At 45.6% G+C, this 20,407-nt stretch overlaps 1 protein-coding gene across 1 annotated transcript in view; it reads right to left on the reverse strand.

Moving 5' to 3' along the window:
* Positions 1-20,407, reverse strand: part of LOC311059923 (liprin-alpha-3-like) — a gene marked incomplete at both ends in the record, with an annotated part of 44,352 nt that overhangs the window by 7,077 nt on the left and 16,868 nt on the right. Inside the window, 21 exons of the mRNA XM_084078042.1 lie at positions 1,102-1,128; positions 1,589-1,651; positions 2,519-2,719; positions 2,825-2,906; positions 3,037-3,133; positions 3,375-3,523; positions 3,643-3,782; positions 4,994-5,237; positions 6,051-6,238; positions 6,905-7,091; positions 10,869-10,951; positions 11,776-11,838; positions 11,945-12,076; positions 12,560-12,643; positions 12,729-12,863; positions 13,096-13,189; positions 14,157-14,209; positions 14,569-14,661; positions 15,458-15,586; positions 15,907-15,966; positions 16,095-16,169. Of these exons, the coding sequence (XP_083934168.1) occupies positions 1,102-1,128; positions 1,589-1,651; positions 2,519-2,719; positions 2,825-2,906; positions 3,037-3,133; positions 3,375-3,523; positions 3,643-3,782; positions 4,994-5,237; positions 6,051-6,238; positions 6,905-7,091; positions 10,869-10,951; positions 11,776-11,838; positions 11,945-12,076; positions 12,560-12,643; positions 12,729-12,863; positions 13,096-13,189; positions 14,157-14,209; positions 14,569-14,661; positions 15,458-15,586; positions 15,907-15,966; positions 16,095-16,169 (2,379 nt within the window). The remainder of the gene's footprint in view (positions 1-1,101; positions 1,129-1,588; positions 1,652-2,518; positions 2,720-2,824; positions 2,907-3,036; positions 3,134-3,374; positions 3,524-3,642; positions 3,783-4,993; positions 5,238-6,050; positions 6,239-6,904; positions 7,092-10,868; positions 10,952-11,775; positions 11,839-11,944; positions 12,077-12,559; positions 12,644-12,728; positions 12,864-13,095; positions 13,190-14,156; positions 14,210-14,568; positions 14,662-15,457; positions 15,587-15,906; positions 15,967-16,094; positions 16,170-20,407) is intronic.

Below are 20,407 nucleotides of genomic sequence, written 5' to 3' on the forward strand. Positions count from 1 at the left end.
CATTCACCACACGAACGTGCATTGTTGACAAAGTGATTGCACAGCCGCTGCAGGCATGACAACCAGATTAGCGTTAGCGACATGGCAGCTATCACAGCGCCCTGTCCGTCGTGCTGCAACTGCCTGTGATGGCTACAGCAGTAACAGCAAGCTGTCTGCGATGCCATTGTCTGGAGACTGCTCTTAGCGTGACAGGACCAATGAGAGTGAGCGCTGTAGTTGTTGCTAAGATACGGTGGCGTCTCTGCCCCATAGCTTGTAGATCTCTCACACATGATTGGCCTAGGCTGCGTTGCCAGGTCTGACTTTGTGTCTAAGCAATGGTCGGCTTATTTTTGCGCGCCTTTGGGCTCGTTTGCATTGTGCGCACGGCAGCGCTTGTTTAGCGTACGTCAGCGCGACGTGGCAACGGACGTGGCAACGTGAAAGGTGATTGGCTGGTGAAAAGAAACACCCGACGTTACACCAGAAATGGTGCCTGGAGAAAATGGTGACCAAAAAAAAAGTTTGGAAAAAAAGGAAAAAAACCCGCAGCGGCTGCCCGCTGTTGTGGTGATGAGGTCGTGCGCACGGTAAACGGTACGAAGCTGCTTCCACTTCCGTTGTGTCCGACATTTGGTGAGTAGAATTAATTATGTTGCGAGGTGGGAACGGTGTAGTGAGGCATGCCAGGTGGCCTACGCGAAACGTAAATTCAGGCCGCCCGCCGTGGCGACAGTGTTGGCGACATGTGGTCTGACGGTGTTGTGTTTAGTCGATCACAGAGCTGTGGGGTGTCACCACCGAGGGCGCGGAAGTTGCTCGCCATTTATATAGTTAGATATCAATTATTGTCTGTGACCTGTGTGTGACTAATCACCCAAACCAGACAATTTCAGACATGAACATGATCATGTGACATCATGACCTATTTTGACCCACCACACAACCAAACACATATTCTACACAACTTCCTGTATGTCATCACAAGATAATTACGGTGTGTAAATTGACGTTGAAGTTTGGCATTTGGGCGGCTCAACTACAGTATGCACACCTCTAGGTTGCCCTTGTCTAGAGATTCAGGCTGCAGCATTGTGTCGTGCAATGACCTCAACTCACCTGGTCCCAGCTAAACTCCTTCTGCTCCTTTGGGTCGAGGCGAAGAGGAAAGAGAGAGAAAGGGGAAGGAGGTGGAAGGAAGAGGGAAAGATTGCCAGGATGAGCGTGTGCGTTTTACCATAAATGGGTGGTCAGAGGAGGGCGGGGAGAAGAAGAGGAAAGGCATAAGGAGGAATAGTGTTGTTAGTGAGTGAGAAATTAGTTGGAGAAACACCACATCAAAACAGATTTTGAGGGAATAGTAGGGGGGTGGTGAAGCCATACATGCCTAATCAGAGACAAAACAAAACACAAAACAGTTCATCAATGTCGGCATATTCATCCATCACTTAAATATTAATAAATGCCAAATCATGAATTCATCATGATCAAATACATTACAGCTAGCAGAGCAGAGAACCGTAGGGGGGTTGTGCCGTGATGACTATCTACGAATAAGGTTGGTTTGAACAGGCGTAAATGATCTAAACGTTACTTCAAAACTTACTGGCTTGGTGGCAGCAGCGAGGGATTCCATCTCAGCGTGTGTCATCCAGATGTTACTGGTTGACTGCAATGATGAAAAACAAATGAAGTTCATTATCAAAACGCAATTTAGGTCCATTCAGGTAACACACACATATCACACGTAGTTCATTTCTCTCAAATATAAAGAATCCAGTCTGTAAGAGTCTTATCACAATGATAAAACGATGTACTTGAGTAGCCTACCACGTTTTAAATACATGTTAATTGGCTGCTATATATCACTCTGTAAGAGAAAGAGTTAACTATGCATAAGGTATTTTTTTATGTACACCATAAATAGTGCTTTCTTCATATGTTTGTTCATATTGCATGTTCATTTTGTGCATCTGCTGTATATCAAAAACGTTGATTATAAACTGTGCTTACTTTTGTTTTAGCCTGTTTTTACAGTAAGTGTTCATATCGTAGCTTACTGCAGTGGATCTCAAACTTTTCGATGCCAAGAACCCCAAATACTGTAGCAATAGCCAAATAGCAATAGCTATTTTGGCTGTGGCACCCCTATTGCGAAATGGCACATCCCCGACTCCCACGCTCCAAAAATAGAACAGCGGATCTAGAAGCTCAAAACTCACCGTGACGTGTTGTGAGCGTATAGATCTATTTTAGAACATTTCTGAAAATGTTTGAAAAAGAATGATTGAAATCGTAAGGACAGGCCCAGAATAGGGACCCATGGTGAAAGTGTTTAAACTGGCACAATAATCTTATGAATTGAATTTAGATGTTTAATATATTTTTTCTTCTTCTTTCCAAATAGCCCCCCTGGCGCTCCCCCCTTTGGGGCCTCAGCACCCACTTTGAAAATCCGTGGCCTGCTGTAGAGAACATATAATTTGTGTTTGCATGTCATTGTGTGTATACATGTACATGTGATGCTGAGTCTTACTGAGCGAGTGCTTGCGGGTGCGGAGGGGCTAGTGAGGGACACCATCTCCTGGATGGCCAGGCGGAGCTTCAGCCTGTGGAGAGGGTTGCTGATGCCTATCTCCCTCTGGATCTCTGTGTCGGACAGGTTGGCCATGATGGCACCGCTTTTCACATTGGCACGGCATGCTGCCACGTACCACGCTGGCATCCCCACCCACAGCTGACACAACACAGAAAGACACATAGAACATGATTCAATTAGGTTGCGATAAATGACCCCAAATTGAACCATATAATTACTGGAAATGATTGGCTGACACTCTACCTCAAGCCATGTGACCACGGTCGGGCCGTCCCATGAGGCGAAGGGCAGTCCCTGACGGCAGGCTTCCTCTAACAAGTCGTGCCTGAGATGGAATTTGGAGAATGATCAGAATAGACACACATGGCGACAGAGAGGGTAGCGAGAGCATGCAATTCTAACACACATTGTAAATGTTCTAAAATGAATGTTGGATGTGTAAAGGGATGACTTACTTCTTCTTGCTGCGGCGATCTTTCTCCACTGTTCCAGTCCCGAGTTTGGCCAGGCCCAGGGGGTCAGCTGAACCCAGGTCATCAGATGGTGTGGATGCTGGAAAATTTACAAATGTAGTGAGAGAGTTGTCCAGAATATGAGCCCTGTTTATTCAAGAGTGCAAATGAGTCATTGTCATTCAATGAGTCTTCCAGAAGACTCATTGAATGACAGGGAAGTCACTGAAGCAATACCAAGTGTGAACCTGTGCATTGTACAAACCAGTGTAGTATTAAGTAGCTTAACGCCAACACACCGTGCAATACAACATAATACATGTATGAGTCTATTCACTGACCCAGTGATGAAGATTCGCGTCCAGGCCCACCGATTCTTCCCTTTTCCTTCTTCCCAAAGAGCCGACCAATGGATGACTTAATACTTTTCTTCTTGCTGGCTTTGTGGAGGGAATCCTGGCTAGCAGTGATTGCTCCATCAGTGGACATACTGAACAGACAGATAAAAAGCAAATTAAACCAATTCTTAAAGGTTCTTTTGTGAGCCTATCCGATTATTTATTCACTTCATAGTTTCTTTTGTGAGCCTATCAAGTGCAATGACAATACCTGCGGAATTCACGGTGATCATCAAGCCCCGCCCCTGGGTGAGTGTGGGTCATTCTGTCCAATCGCAGGGCACGAGGAACAGCGGGCTGGTTGGGGTCAATCAGGGCTAGTGCTCTGCATTCTTCGCCCTCTTTGTTATTCTACATTTAGGAGGAAAAAAATAAATGTTGTTAGCATAAGCATGCAGCCCCAGTCCCACCTGACATTTAACAAAACATCTGCTGATGCACAAACTTGGGACACATCATCAGTGTTGTTTCCTGGAGTCACTGGGTGTTTCGGGTCTTGCAACAGACATCCTCCTCCAGGCGACCCGACCGAGGCTGATCAGACCTCGGCCTGTGTCCAAGTGGCATGCAACTGCCCCCACTGTCTCTTGGGGGCTTAGGGTGGCAGGTGAGCTGTTAGCGGCGGGTGTTGGCGACACTAGGAGGCTCAGAGCACTGTGGGTTGCCTCCGGGCCTGGCTCTTCCTGCGTCTGACCAGAAGTGACTTCTGTGCGTTGTGTCGTCGTTGCCGCTGGGCAGCAAACATCTCATTCTGCCATGATGGAGTTTTAAACCCTCCTTGCAGGTTTTACCGCAGTCTCTGGCTTTTGGGTTCTTCCTCACAGAAGAAGTGGTTTGGGCTGCCAACCCTCTCCACCCCGGGTCGCTGTCCCTTCGGCCGTCCTCTGCCTCTCCAGATGTCACCACACTCTTCGTGGTCGTCACCCAGTCTGTTCCAGGTTGTCATTGGTTGTCACTGGTACTCCCAGAGTATTTCAATTTACAAAACATCTACTGATGCACAAACTTGGACACATCATCAGTGTTGTTTCCTGGAGTCACTGGGTGTTTCGGGTCTTGCAACAGACACCCTCCTCCAGTCGACAGTATTTGAACTGTGATGGAGTCTCCACTTGCGATAAAAAGGCTTCAACAGCCTGTGTGCTCCAGTGCTGTTCCTTAGTGAAACTTAGCCTTTGTGAGGCGTTAACATTTAACATTAATACATTGTTGTATAGTATAGGGACGCTAGGGTTCATGTGGTTAACAAATAATCATATTCAATATAGCCAAAGTCTTTACCTTACCTTGAGACCTTATGAGTATTTTGAGACTTGTACAGTCATTGTGCATGTTGTGTCCATCATCATGTAGCATGTATTCTAGGTACGTAAATCAGGGTGATATTATATAACCCAGTGATATTATTATATTATTATAATACAGGTTGTATCAACATCAGATCACATCACAGCCTGTGTCTTGAAAAACACCTCCTCTTGGATTGTCATTGATAACTGTATTGAGCATGTAAACTACTGTAAAACACCTGCTCTCAGTTCTGAGAGCATTTAGGTCGGTACCTGTCTGTCACACTCCCTGGCGGGGGAGTGCGGTAGGCGAGGAGTGGAATGTCCAGAGCTGGGCGGGGAAGGGGAAGCCAAGGTGGAGGATGTGAGTGAGGGGGTCATGTACCCCCGTCCCATGCTGTCTCGACCTCCGCCCAGCGAGGAGGGGGGAAGAGACACGTCCAGGGCCACGCTGCTGACCCGACTCTCGATCTCCTCCGCCCTCAGCTCCGTGCTTTCCTTCTCCTCCTGTATCAGCCTGAGGGGAGAGGGGAGGAGAGACAAGAAAAAGAAAAAGATATTCAAAAAAGTCTTCCCCCAATTAAATGAACATGATCGTCCGATTATTGACATTTAAAACTGAGTGCTGTGCCCATCGAACGCTCCACTGCGATACGAGTCAAGCGCTCCCTAAACTGCTACCTTCAGGGCCTGAATTTCAATTTCATGCAGATTGCGGGGATTATGATTATTCAATTGATTGCCACAACTTTAGCACTGATAATGAGGGAGATTCCCGCACGCATCCACAGCGATGATATATTTATCAATGTGAATGTGGAAGGACTGACTCAGAAGCGCTGTATTCAGTCTTCCATCCGTCCACTGTCCGTCTATCCCTCTTTCTACAAGGCTATACCCCACCACTGGCTAATGAATAATGGTGATGAATGATCGTGATCGCAATATTGATCAAAAAGAATTGTGATAATCACTTTGGTCATAACCGTGCAGCCCTAACTGCACTTGTCTGTGAGGAGCAGTGTTGTTTTTGACAGCAAATTTTGATTTAGTTTTAGAGCGCAACACCTGAGCACATTTTTACCAAACATAAAATGACTTGTCTTAGTTCTACTGGATCTCTTCTCCACTAGTCCCTCCCCAACATTTTAGTCTAGTTTTTATTTGTTGACGAAAATGTCAATATATTTCTTAGTTTTAGTCATCATAGCTTAGTTTTTATTTATTTTTATTTAGTTTTCGTCAGTGAAAAAAGGTAGTCGGCGAACATTTTTCGTCAGTTTTAGTCGACGAAATCAACACTGGTGAGGAGCAGAACAGTAGCACTTACTTGATCTCCTTGTTGATGGCCTCCAGCTGCTCCTGCAGCATGATGGCCAAGGTCTGTACGTCCGTCTGCCCGCTGGGGGACAGCAGCTCAGAGCCGAACAGGGTCTCTCTGTCGTCCTCGTCGTCAGAGCAGCCTCCCTCCCCGTCGAACCCGGGGCCCATCATGTTGCCACTGTCCCACTCGCCATACTGGAAGGACAGGGAATGAACACACAGGGAATGAGGAAAAGACACGAGGACATGAGGAGACGAGAGGCAAGGGGAGGAGAGAGGTGAGGAGATGAGAGGAATGAATTCAGGATTAATCATTATCAGTGGTGTGAACTGTGAAGTAACTAAGACTAAGTACATTTACTCAAGCACTGTACTTAATTTTGAGGTATTTTTTTACTTTACTGGAGTATTTCCAATTTTCAATACTTTTACTTCTACTCAGAGGCAAATATAGTAATTTTACTCCACTACAATGATTGGAAAACTTTAGTTACTAGTTACTTTGTAGATTTAAAATATTACTACAAAACATACATTAACCACTTCAGCCCTATTTAGACTTCGGCTATTTGAAAATAGCCGATCGCGACGTGTTGTGAGCTTGTAGGTCGGCTATTTTCAAATGATTGTATACATTTTGAAAACGTGAAATGGAATATTTCTGCATAATGAGTGCTTTTACTTTTGGTACTTTAAGTACACTTTGATGTCAATACTTTTGTACTTTTACTCAAGTACATTTTGAATACAAGACTTGTACTTGTAACAGAGTATTACTGCATTGTAGTATTGATACTTTTAGTGTACTTCTTCCACCACTGATCATCATCATCCCCATCATAATAACATGAGATCCCGCACCTTGTTGCCGTCGTCCCGAGGGGCCCCCCACCGGCCGCGGTGTGCCCGCCTGACCACCACCCCACTAGTGGAGTTGCTGTAGCCGGACGGGAGTGAGCCGCCACCCTGGGGGTACCGCAGCTCCGAGGCGCTCCCTGGAAGAGATCTTCGAAAAAGGGTGGATGGAAGTGAGCTCACGCTGCCCGCCCTATGGAGGTTTGGTGAGATCCAGAATTCATTTGTTATGGCAGTGGTTCTCAAAAAAAAAATGTCTTGGCTTCAGTACCCCCCTTTTCCCCTGGTTTCTGAATCCAAGTATACCCCCTTTTCCCTGATTTCTTAGAAAAAATGAATGATAAGCTACCTTTTTAATAATATAACATTACAAATAAGCAACGGAGTGAAAGAGTTTTAGTGTCTCCTGAACAGATGTATTGTGGCCATAACAAAAAAAATCATTTAAATGTTTTAAAAATAAAACAGCATAACAGCAAATAAGTATATTAAAGGAGTAATTCACCCCAAAAGAAATTCTATCAATTACACACCTCATGAAGCCTTGAATTCATGGAGATTCTTTAGTTTTTGTTGCATTCCTGAGCCAATCATTTGATGACCGGCGGAAAGATGCTTGTATGTCTTTGGTAGGAGACTCTGCAAGTCTCCTACCAGAGACTCCGCCGGTCATCAAATTATTGGCTTAGGAATGCAACAAAAACAAAAAAATCTCCATGAATTCAAGCCTTCATAGGGTGTGTAATTGATAGAAAATATGTTTTGTTTTGGGTGAACTACTACTTTAAGTAAATAAGTATATAATAATTGGGCTAGTCAAGTTTTTGATCTTATTTTGTTGAACACTTCACAGATCAGCGAGTTCGCACAAAGTTTGTCAATGTGTTATCATAAAAAATAACAGTAAAATACATTTTCTCTCATGTACACCGTGTAGTATCTCCGTATACCCAAATTTGAGAAACAATGTGTTATGGAACAGTTCTTGAAAATGACAAAGTACCCTTAGGAACGGGTGTAAAAAATACTAGCTACAAGGTCCCACGGTAAACAGCGTAACAATATATGCGTTCAGATGACAGATCATGTGCATGTTTCTTTATAAAACACACCACACTCCTCCTCCAGGCATCACATAAATAACTCCTCTGTTTTCGTAGTAGAAGTACATCACAAGAGAACTCGAGGTTTAAGGGGGAATTGGGGGGTAAACAAAGGTCAGCTAGTCTGAGCGCGCGCCGTGGAGCAGGGGTGTGCATTAAATCTCCCCTGGGACAGTTTAGAATGTTTATTTAGTCCTTTATGTGGAACTAGAGTTTCGGGGGGCTACGCCCCCCTCAACCCCAGCCGCGCACGGGGCCCAGCGTGGCCGTGTGTATATTGGGGGACCCAAATCGCCGGAGTGAAACTGTGGAAAATTTTTTTTGAAAAAGGAAAAAATTTGAAGAAATAATATTTGTTATGTTTCAGGGGGTCCGCGGACCCCCTGATGGTCCACTGACCCCCTGTGGAGTGTTGGGACGCGTGGGGACACCCCTGGAACATTGCGGACCATTTCGGTGTTTTTTTTTTTTTCATGAAGGTGGTTGCTTGTTTCTGGCGCAGGCTGTGCAAACCTGGCAACCCAGCGCATGCTGCCGCACGTTTAAGTGGCGTAGCGTCATGAGGGTGAGTGGGGCCGTGGCTCGGTCAGTGAAGACCCTGTAGTGCGGATGATATGTGGCATAGAGGGGCAGATTGTAAATCCACAGAGGAAACATCCGTGGGCTACCATTGGTTCAGCGATGTGTGCGGTCGCCCTGCGGCCCCTCCTCCTCCACCAATGTGCAGTATTGAGAGCCCTGACATCACAACAATTGGAGCGATGGGCACTGCACTGTGGTTGGTTAGGGTACACCTAGGGCCCAGGTAGAACCCAGTTAAAGCCTGCATGGGCAAACGCAGTTAGGACCCGCCTTGGTCCCACATAAACATGGCTAGTTGGGGCCCACCTAAGGGCCAGGTAGAAGCTACTTATAGCCTGCATGGGCATCGCAGTTGGGACTGAAGTGGATGCTGCTGACATTGCTGACATGGGGTCCATATGGTTTAGCCCACCTTGAAACCATATGGGAACTACGCTGGCATGCTGGCTGTAATGCAAACGCTGCATCATACCTGCAGTGTGTAGTTTGATGTTGTGTGTGTAGCAGATATACCTGCAGTGTGTAGATCAATGTCCATAGGAAAGTCAATGCCCAGCAGTGTTTTTTTTCCCCAGCAGAGTTTCTAGTGTCTCTGTGTCTCTGTGGAAGAGGTTGCACATGAACTCTGCAGCCGCACTGAGGCGCTCCAACACAAACACTCTGACATTAAGCTGCTTGACACAACAAACATCAGCACCACGCTGCTGTTTGTCCAAAAGACACAATATCTCCTCTCCCACTGACGTCATGTGTTCATTTATCGACAGCCGTACAGACTCCTTTTGACACATTTTACGTCGTTTATCCAGCTCTCACTGACTCTCCACATGGGGCTGTTATTTTGCTGCGATCAAGTCAACGATGTGAGAGATTAGCTATCACAGACGGACGGACAGGGGGTGAAACATAGTCTTGCGCCATGCCTTTCGGCCTGGCGGAGACAATAAAAAACCGAAAGTAAAGGAAATGGCCATTTCTGCAACAGAAGTAGTCAATAAACTATGCTATGAAAACATGGGGCACATTGGCAAAGAATGTAAGAAAGAGGCAATCATGTAGAAAATAGCCGATCTCCAAGCTTACAAAGCCTCTCAATGTGAGGCGTTTCGAGCTTGTAGATCGGCTATTTTCACAATATTTACTTGTGGAACGGAGTCAAACAGAATGGGGGGGTCCCAGATCAAGTACGTGTATTTGTGGGGGGGGGGGGGGGGGGGGGGCGTGAAAGGGTTGATAAACACTGCTGTAATCGGAGCGAAATTATCTGAAATTACTACATGACCATAATGCAGCCTAACATGCGTTGCACGTGGCGGTCCTGCCATTACGTTAGTTACTGTAGTTGCTGTGGAGCGACATAGTTCTCCAGAAGACACACACAAACATACACCATGTACAATGGACGAACTGAGCAGCAATATAGACATTCACCACACGAACGTGCATTGTTGACAAAGTGATTGCACAGCCGCTGCAGGCATGACAACCAGATTAGCGTTAGCGACATGGCAGCTATCACAGCGCCCTGTCCGTCGTGCTGCAACTGCCTGTGATGGCTACAGCAGTAACAGCAAGCTGTCTGCGATGCCATTGTCTGGAGACTGCTCTTAGCGTGACAGGACCAATGAGAGTGAGCGCTGTAGTTGTTGCTAAGATACGGTGGCGTCTCTGCCCCATAGCTTGTAGATCTCTCACACATGATTGGCCTAGGCTGCGTTGCCAGGTCTGACTTTGTGTCTAAGCAATGGTCGGCTTATTTTTGCGCGCCTTTGGGCTCGTTTGCATTGTGCGCACGGCAGCGCTTGTTTAGCGTACGTCAGCGCGACGTGGCAACGGACGTGGCAACGTGAAAGGTGATTGGCTGGTGAAAAGAAACACCCGACGTTACACCAGAAATGGTGCCTGGAGAAAATGGTGACCAAAAAAAAAGTTTGGAAAAAAAGGAAAAAAAACCCGCAGCGGCTGCCCGCTGTTGTGGTGATGAGGTCGTGCGCACGGTAAACGGTACGAAGCTGCTTCCACTTCCGTTGTGTCCGACATTTGGTGAGTAGAATTAATTATGTTGCGAGGTGGGAACGGTGTAGTGAGGCATGCCAGGTGGCCTACGCGAAACGTAAATTCAGGCCGCCCGCCGTGGCGACAGTGTTGGCGACATGTGGTCTGACGGTGTTGTGTTTAGTCGATCACAGAGCTGTGGGGTGTCACCACCGAGGGCGCGGAAGTTGCTCGCCATTTATATAGTTAGATATATAAATAAATACCCTTGAAGGTCCATTGTGACTAACCTGGAATAGGAGGAGGAGCCAGGCCGGCCTCTCAGCTGGTCCAGCTCCAGTTGAATGCGCTCCAGCTCAGCCAGAAGCTGGTCCTACAGGACAATGATGGGAAGGAGAGGTCAAAGGAAAATGACTGATTACTCTGAAACAGCACATCTTTTGTTTGCTTGAAATTAATACAAAATTGAGAATTGTGGGAATTGTCTAAATCAAAGCAATTCTCATTGTCATCGTGACTTCAATATTAGGCCTGTCACAATTATTACATACTCGTCTAATTGCAATTATTTGAGATATTCGCAATTATTTTTGCATAATCGTCATAATCGTTTCCATGTTGAAATATTTTCACACATTTTCAAAAATTAAAAAAAAGCAGAAATAGCAGATCTACAAGCTTGCAACGCGTCACTTTGTGACGCGTTGTAAGCTTGTAGCAGATCACGTTGTAAGCTTGTAGATCTGTGCTATTTCTACTTTTTTTTTTACATGTATAAATGATCAAATATGTCAATGTCTTTGAATAGTTCAGTTATTTGTCATATCTGCCCTGTGCAATGTTTTATTACGAGGCCTAAAAGGCTTCATAATGTTCCAATGTTCAATGGCCAAACACACAATTAAATCACTAATCGCAATTATTTGAGTGAGAATTAATCGTCAACTCAAATTTGTAATCGTGACAGCCCTAATCAATATGCATGAAACACTGGCAATTGTTTTTTCCAGCCTTGGATTACAGTAGATTGCATTGCAATGTTGGAATAAAATAGAATTGCTAATTAGCAAGTGTCACATGTTCGTGCACGTGTGACTTGAGGCAGGATACTGCTGTTAAAAGTCTCAGCTTGTGACAATTTAAAATGAGTAAATGCTAAATAAAAACAAGCAATTAAATAAGTGAAAATGGAAATACCTTGTTTGCAAGAAGATCATCCTGGATTTTCTTCATATTGGACAGTTCCTCTGACAGAGCGTTCTACAGTGCCAGAAGGGGAAGAATGAATATGCAATGTACCTTTTGCTGATGTAGTTGACAGACCTTTATATGAGAACCAAAGCACTGACGAGATATATCTCATTACCTTCTCCTCCAGGGCCGCCATTCTCTCTTTGAGATGGAGCTGCAGTCTCTCATTGGACTCTGACAGGAGTTTGTCTACTGTATCTGAGAGGCGTTTGTTGTGTTCGTCATTCATCTTTTCCCTCTGCCTTGCCTGCATTAAAAAATACGACAGAGGGGCAGATTCAGGGCAGAGAAATATAAAGAGAAACAAAAAGATGGGATCCCTGATCCTCTTTTCACCAGACAGTAAGGAGTTTTACCGGGAGAGTGTAAAACACGCGGAGGTTCACGCTATTACAGAGTACACACAAACAGAGAGCCAGCTGATGTATGGCACCAATAATTTTTTTTGCGTATAATGTTGGCCTGAGCCAGCACTTTTTTGCGATGTGGCCTCCTTCCTCAACAGTGATTTCACACAACGTTGGGGTCGCTAATGCGGCAATGAGGACACACACACACACACACTGCCAATTGTGTTCGTCAAGGCACCCAGACAGGCCTGGGGCACTGCTGTTGAAAAGTGAACCTACGTCTCTGCTGGTGGTGGGCGAGTATTTTAAATGTCGCCCAGACGTACATTTTGACCAAAATGCCAAAATACAGGTAGAGACAGAGAGATAAGCGCCATTACCCTCTGTAATTCCTGGTTCTTCTCTTCTTGTTGAGCCTCCATCTGCCGCAGCCGCTCCTCAAAGTTTCCATGGCGCTCTTCCGCCTAAATAAGAGAGAATCACAAAATGTGTAGTCTTGACACTACTTTATCCGTATTACCTGCGTTCTAGCGGCAATCCAAGCAGTACCTTGTTGAGGGCAGCTACTCTCTGTGCGAGTTGGGCCTCGATCTCGGGCAGCGTCTCGGCCCTCTGGAGGGTCTGCTGGAGCTTCTGTTTGGCGTCGTCCAGGCGCTCCTGGAGCAGCCGGTTCTTCTCTTCACTCTGGACACAAGGAGGTAAAACACAACTTTGATGCTCACCCCCACTATAAAGGCATTACAATAATCAATGTGTTAATTCATAGTTAATAATGAATGCCCTTCTCAGTGGCAATATTCTTTTTATAGGGCTCTCAGGCACAATGGAAGCCTTATGCCCTATGCTCATGCAGGCACAAACATCAGAGCAATACCAATACAACCAGACCGGGTATGTGATTTTAGCTGTTCCCCACCTGTCTGTGCAGAGACTCTTTGCTGGCCAGTTCGTTCTCCAGCTTGTCTTTGATGTCATGGAGAGACGTCGCCTCCCTCTGGGCGCTCAGGTACCTGCGTACACCACCATGGTACAGTGTGAGATTAGCGTTGTAGTGCTGGGTCAGGCTAAGATAATCCATGATTTTGTGTGACTGACAGAGCTGGTCTGGTACATTAAGGAGGTGAAGGAATGGGTGTGAATACTGCAGCAGAGGGCTGAACCCTGATTTACACTTCGACGTGCGGCGGTGTCGCCCGCCAAGAATAGCCGATTTACAAGCTCACAATGATGTCAACGCATTGTGAGCATGTAAATCTGCTATTTTCGGCACGCGACACATCATACGACAGAGCATATATTTGGCGATAGGCAAATGAAACGTACGTTTCGAAAAACTCAACTCTTCAAAAAAATTAAATAAAAACAGTGTTTTGAAGAAAAGTAAATGAACCTACGAAAAGAAAAACAGTGTTTTGAAGAAAAGTAAATGAACCTACGAAAAGAAAAACAGTGTTTTGAAGAAAAGTAAACCAACGGTAAAGAGGATTTTTCTCTACATTGTGGTGGTGGGAGGGAGGTTGTGCTGTCATTCTTCAAACACTGTGCCAAGGATCCAGTTTCCCAATTAAAGCATCCCTTTACTTTTTAGTTTGCAAAAAGTTACAGTATGTAAAATGGCACAGAGCAACGCTAATTATTCAGGGTTCCCACTCTATTTCATTAAAAAGATTCACACTTGCGTTAGACGTGAGCAATCATGTCATTACAAAATTCTATCGCTTTTTCCAGATTTTCCAGGAGAGTTGAAACACTAATTATAAATTAGAAACGTCAGCACGGACGTCACCAGATGAAAAAGCCGGTGACAGCTTAAAGGGGCATTACGCCTTCACAACATGTTTCAAGCCAACATTACCTCAGCCATATGCATTATGATACATGTCTCACACACTGTGGGTGAGAGAAATCACCATGGGTAAGAATAGATCTTTACAATTGCGATATTATTCTGAACGCAGCGAGACAGGATCAGGTTACCTGCGTTCTAGCGTGGTAATCCTTTCCTCCATATCCTCTCTTTGGCACAGGGCCTGAAGGAGAGAGAATCGTTTGTGATGACGCATAGAGATAAACAAGTTCATAATGTATCATTGGACACGCAACTATGCTCTCATAACATATCATGTTACACTGTAACTGATGGATACGTATCTGGTAGTGGGGTGGCATGTTCTGCCTTGTGAGGTAATAGTGTCATGTTATATTTAACAACAGCTCAAACAGGGCTCAACGTTGTGTCACCTTTTCTTATTTAATTTCTCAAACCAAGAACAAAACAACATATTTTCCATTGGTGCTTTTCAAGTAGATGCATGTTATGTTCTAATAGACAATGTAGTCCAGAGAGCTGAGGGCCTCGGCCAGGAAGGAACAGATTGGCCCAACAGACCTCTTTTACGTCCCTCTGGAGCTTTTGATTGGCCTCCTCTGACTTCGTCACCTCCCTCCTGGCGGCAGCAAGCTGTTCCTCTATTTCCCCAACCTGACACGACAGCACAAGACGACACAGACAGAGCTGTCATTACTCACTGCTAAATCCTAAATGTGCACTTTGGAAATGGCTGCACTTTGGAAATGGCTAATCAGAATATTCATATTTATGGGTGAATGGGAACTCTTCAAGATCACCAAAAACCCAATATGCTGAGCAGGGGGGTCTGAATAAGGGTATGAGGAGTGTAAAACATTCATGAGGATATTAGTAGCATTCATGAGCATGACTTCATTCCTTCATTTGAATCCTTTGCCTATTAAATGTTGAATTTGTGTAAGCCAAATAAAAAAGGTAGGTACTGCAGATAGTTCGCAATCATTCACCGTCTATTCAGTTTGAATTCATTACATAATAATTGGTAAATGACTAAACTTTAACTGTGTATGTCAGACAGTGATCAGAATGCACTACATAATGAGGCTTGCCAAAACAGTTGCATTATTCTAATTAGCCACAAGAGGGAGGAGGGGACACAGCTTCCTCCAGCCTGGACTCTCCTTGTTAAATGCCCCTACTGTGCTGTTGGAGCTCCTTCACTTCTGGTTTAGCCCAGCACTACTACAGTAAGTCGTGTTATTATGTATTAATTAATGATTTAATTATCAAAACTGTACTGGCACACTGTGCAAAGAGGTTACGAAATGCATGCACAGCCTTTCTGAAGGTAATTGTATATACAGTATACAAGCATGTGTACTACTATAAGTAGAGTACACATACTCACAAACGCACACACGAACGCACACATGCACTCACTCACTCACTCAATCACACACTCACTCACCTGCCGGCACATGAGAGCCAGTCTCTCTTTCAGCTGGGCGAGCTCAGCTCTTTGTCGCTCTATTTCTCCTTCTCTCTGTCTGTCGAGCTCGCCATCGTCCAGGGCAGACGACGGGCCATTGGGAAGGCGCTGCTTTACAGCAGCGTATTGGAAACAAACAAATAAGAGCAACAGAGGAATCAATTAGAACCAGTTGAGGTTGCGAGTGAATATGAATGAGATTTCGGCAAGGTATGGTAAGCTCTATTGAAACAGCACAACAAAACACCATGATACCCATACATTTATAGTACTACTCTACTGACTGTTCTGGCGCTAAAACACACACACACACACACACACACACACACACACACACACACACACACACACACACACACACACACACACACACACACACACACACACACAAAAACACTGGAACCAACATGCATAAAACCCTCCCTTACATCTTTCCCGCCGTCCAACCCTTGTTGACGTCTTTTAATTTGGTCTCTTAAAGAGATTACCTGGGAAAGACGGAGACAAAATAGACAAGCAGACAATAGGATCAACGTTCTGTCATTGCTCTGAGTCAAGTTGAATGTACTGTGCTTCAAACATTCAAAAAGGGCAGAGTTTCCAGACTGGACTTTACCTCTTGAGAAGACGTTTGTAGTTGATCCTCCAACAGAGTTACCCTCTCGAGGGCCACGCGAAGCCTCTCTCGAACCTGCAGGTGCCCAGAGAAATGAGACAACCCATGGGAATACCTCACAAATATTCTTTTTGCAGTACAATATCACAACTCGTATCAAATTAAGACGTACATTGGAACTTCCTAAATCGATTTGCCTTTTTGGTAACACTTGCTGTACATCCCATGGATTATACTTGCATAATGCATTGCAATCTGCTTATAACACTGTATATTTATAGTAATACTAGAGTTTCGGGGGGCTACGCCCCCCTCAACCCCAGCCGCGCACGGGGCCCAGCGTGGCCGTGTGTATATTGGGGGACCCAAATCGCCGGAGTGAAACTGTGGAAAATTTTTTTTGAAAAAGGAAAAAATTTGAAGAAATAATATTTGTTATGTTTCAGGGGGTCCGCGGACCCCCTGATGGTCCACTGACCCCCTGTGGAGTGTTGGGACGCGTGGGGACACCCCTGGAACATTGCGGACCATTTCGGTGTTTTTTTTTTTTTCATGAAGGTGGTTGCTTGTTTCTGGCGCAGGCTGTGCAAACCTGGCAACCCAGCGCATGCTGCCGCACGTTTAAGTGGCGTAGCGTCATGAGGGTGAGTGGGGCCGTGGCTCGGTCAGTGAAGACCCTGTAGTGCGGATGATATGTGGCATAGAGGGGCAGATTGTAAATCCACAGAGGAAACATCCGTGGGCTACCATTGGTTCAGCGATGTGTGCGGTCGCCCTGCGGCCCCTCCTCCTCCACCAATGTGCAGTATTGAGAGCCCTGACATCACAACAATTGGAGCGATGGGCACTGCACTGTGGTTGGTTAGGGTACACCTAGGGCCCAGGTAGAACCCAGTTAAAGCCTGCATGGGCAAACGCAGTTAGGACCCGCCTTGGTCCCACATAAACATGGCTAGTTGGGGCCCACCTAAGGGCCAGGTAGAAGCTACTTATAGCCTGCATGGGCATCGCAGTTGGGACTGAAGTGGATGCTGCTGACATTGCTGACATGGGGTCCATATGGTTTAGCCCACCTTGAAACCATATGGGAACTACGCTGGCATGCTGGCTGTAATGCAAACGCTGCATCATACCTGCAGTGTGTAGTTTGATGTTGTGTGTGTAGCAGATATACCTGCAGTGTGTAGATCAATGTCCATAGGAAAGTCAATGCCCAGCAGTGTTTTTTTTCCCCAGCAGAGTTTCTAGTGTCTCTGTGTCTCTGTGGAAGAGGTTGCACATGAACTCTGCAGCCGCACTGAGGCGCTCCAACACAAACACTCTGACATTAAGCTGCTTGACACAACAAACATCAGCACCACGCTGCTGTTTGTCCAAAAGACACAATATCTCCTCTCCCACTGACGTCATGTGTTCATTTATCGACAGCCGTACAGACTCCTTTTGACACATTTTACGTCGTTTATCCAGCTCTCACTGACTCTCCACATGGGGCTGTTATTTTGCTGCGATCAAGTCAACGATGTGAGAGATTAGCTATCACAGACGGACGGACAGGGGGTGAAACATAGTCTTGCGCCATGCCTTTCGGCCTGGCGGAGACAATAAAAAACCGAAAGTAAAGGAAATGGCCATTTCTGCAACAGAAGTAGTCAATAAACTATGCTATGAAAACATGGGGCACATTGGCAAAGAATGTAAGAAAGAGGCAATCATGTAGAAAATAGCCGATCTCCAAGCTTACAAAGCCTCTCAATGTGAGGCGTTTCGAGCTTGTAGATCGGCTATTTTCACAATATTTACTTGTGGAACGGAGTCAAACAGAATGGGGGGGTCCCAGATCAAGTACGTGTATTTGTGGGGGGGGGGGGGGGGGGGGGCGTGAAAGGGTTGATAAACACTGCTGTAATCGGAGCGAAATTATCTGAAATTACTACATGACCATAATGCAGCCTAACATGCGTTGCACGTGGCGGTCCTGCCATTACGTTAGTTACTGTAGTTGCTGTGGAGCGACATAGTTCTCCAGAAGACACACACAAACATACACCATGTACAATGGACGAACTGAGCAGCAATATAGACATTCACCACACGAACGTGCATTGTTGACAAAGTGATTGCACAGCCGCTGCAGGCATGACAACCAGATTAGCGTTAGCGACATGGCAGCTATCACAGCGCCCTGTCCGTCGTGCTGCAACTGCCTGTGATGGCTACAGCAGTAACAGCAAGCTGTCTGCGATGCCATTGTCTGGAGACTGCTCTTAGCGTGACAGGACCAATGAGAGTGAGCGCTGTAGTTGTTGCTAAGATACGGTGGCGTCTCTGCCCCATAGCTTGTAGATCTCTCACACATGATTGGCCTAGGCTGCGTTGCCAGGTCTGACTTTGTGTCTAAGCAATGGTCGGCTTATTTTTGCGCGCCTTTGGGCTCGTTTGCATTGTGCGCACGGCAGCGCTTGTTTAGCGTACGTCAGCGCGACGTGGCAACGGACGTGGCAACGTGAAAGGTGATTGGCTGGTGAAAAGAAACACCCGACGTTACACCAGAAATGGTGCCTGGAGAAAATGGTGACCAAAAAAAAAGTTTGGAAAAAAAGGAAAAAAAACCCGCAGCGGCTGCCCGCTGTTGTGGTGATGAGGTCGTGCGCACGGTAAACGGTACGAAGCTGCTTCCACTTCCGTTGTGTCCGACATTTGGTGAGTAGAATTAATTATGTTGCGAGGTGGGAACGGTGTAGTGAGGCATGCCAGGTGGCCTACGCGAAACGTAAATTCAGGCCGCCCGCCGTGGCGACAGTGTTGGCGACATGTGGTCTGACGGTGTTGTGTTTAGTCGATCACAGAGCTGTGGGGTGTCACCACCGAGGGCGCGGAAGTTGCTCGCCATTTATATAGTTAGATGAACTCATGAATACTCATAATGCTTTATAACAATAGCCATAACACATTATAAAGCATATGATAATAACTTTGTCAAGTAAAATGCATTGGAATTGCTTTATTACAATACAAATGCAGTTAACAAAAGTACTCTGTCTAACATATCTCGGGAACCGTTCAACCGAACAACTTCAAACTCGGCATGCATATTGCAGAGGACCCAGTCTTTGTCCCTTTTATGCCCATATATAGAGATCCCTGATGTCATCAGTATATGCCCATATATGGGCATGCCCCCTTTTGTGTCGATATTTGGAGCTGGCGGGCGGACGGACAGACAGACAGACAGGTACAATGGGTATCTGACATTGGGTACAACAGGTATTGTATAACCGGATTGTATTACCAAATTCACTCATTACTGGTCACTCATATTTTTCTCACTATTTTCTTTTGGTCAGGGTAATAGAGAATTGGTGTATTATTAATAATACATTATAATAATTTTATTATAATAATAATCACAGCATTATAAAGGCACAATAAGGGCTCATGAGGTGCTTTAAGTAAAGTTATGCAAGAACAACATTGTGTAGGTTTCTCCCCACACCTTCAGGATTGTAATTACTTTATTTAAAGCACCCAATAAACACTTATAGTGACTTCACACTATAATGCATAATGACAGTCATTATAATACATTATAAAAAATATTATAATGTATGAGGTGTGTAAAAAAAAGTAACAGGACTGTGGCAGCCACACTCATGACTCAATGCTAATTGAGTAACCGCATATGCACTGTGCTGCGCAACATCTCACGACTATTCTGCTATAATATTGTTCACTTCTCTCACTCTGTGCTTCTGTTCCAGGCTGTTGTGTAGCACACCCTCTGTTACCCTCCATCACGCAACTGGAGGTGGCACAAACATGGAGCAAAGAATCTATTTGAAATTCCGGGTCAAGTTGGGTTAAGGTCAGAGTTAGAGTTAGGGTTAGGGTTAACGCTAGGGTTAACCCTAACTCTAACCTTAACCCCTCCAGTACGACCCGGAAACCCTGCAGTGGAAGACCCACAACTTCACCCAACCCAAGGTGTGCATGTCCAAATCAAAGATCAAGGTCATGCTGATCGCATTCCTCGACCAGAAGGGAGTGGTCCATCATGAGTTCGTTCCTCAGGGTCAGACAGTCAACCAGCAGGTCCTCAACTCGGCGCAGCAGGCGGGCTCTGTGGCGAGACAAGTCGTGGCTGCTCCACCACGACAACGTGCCTGCACACAACGGTTTCCTGGTCGTACTGTAGGGCTAGGGTTAGGGCTAGCCCTAACCCTAACCGTAACCATAGCCCAAATGAACCAGGAATTTCAAATTGATTCTTTGCTCCATGTTTGTGAGTTCTTATAACAATACTTATACAGTGC

This window comes from Gymnoscopelus microlampas (genome assembly GCF_963454915.1).
Source record: "Gymnoscopelus microlampas genome assembly, chromosome: 14".
In the NCBI taxonomy this organism is placed as follows: domain Eukaryota; kingdom Metazoa; phylum Chordata; class Actinopteri; order Myctophiformes; family Myctophidae; genus Gymnoscopelus; species Gymnoscopelus microlampas.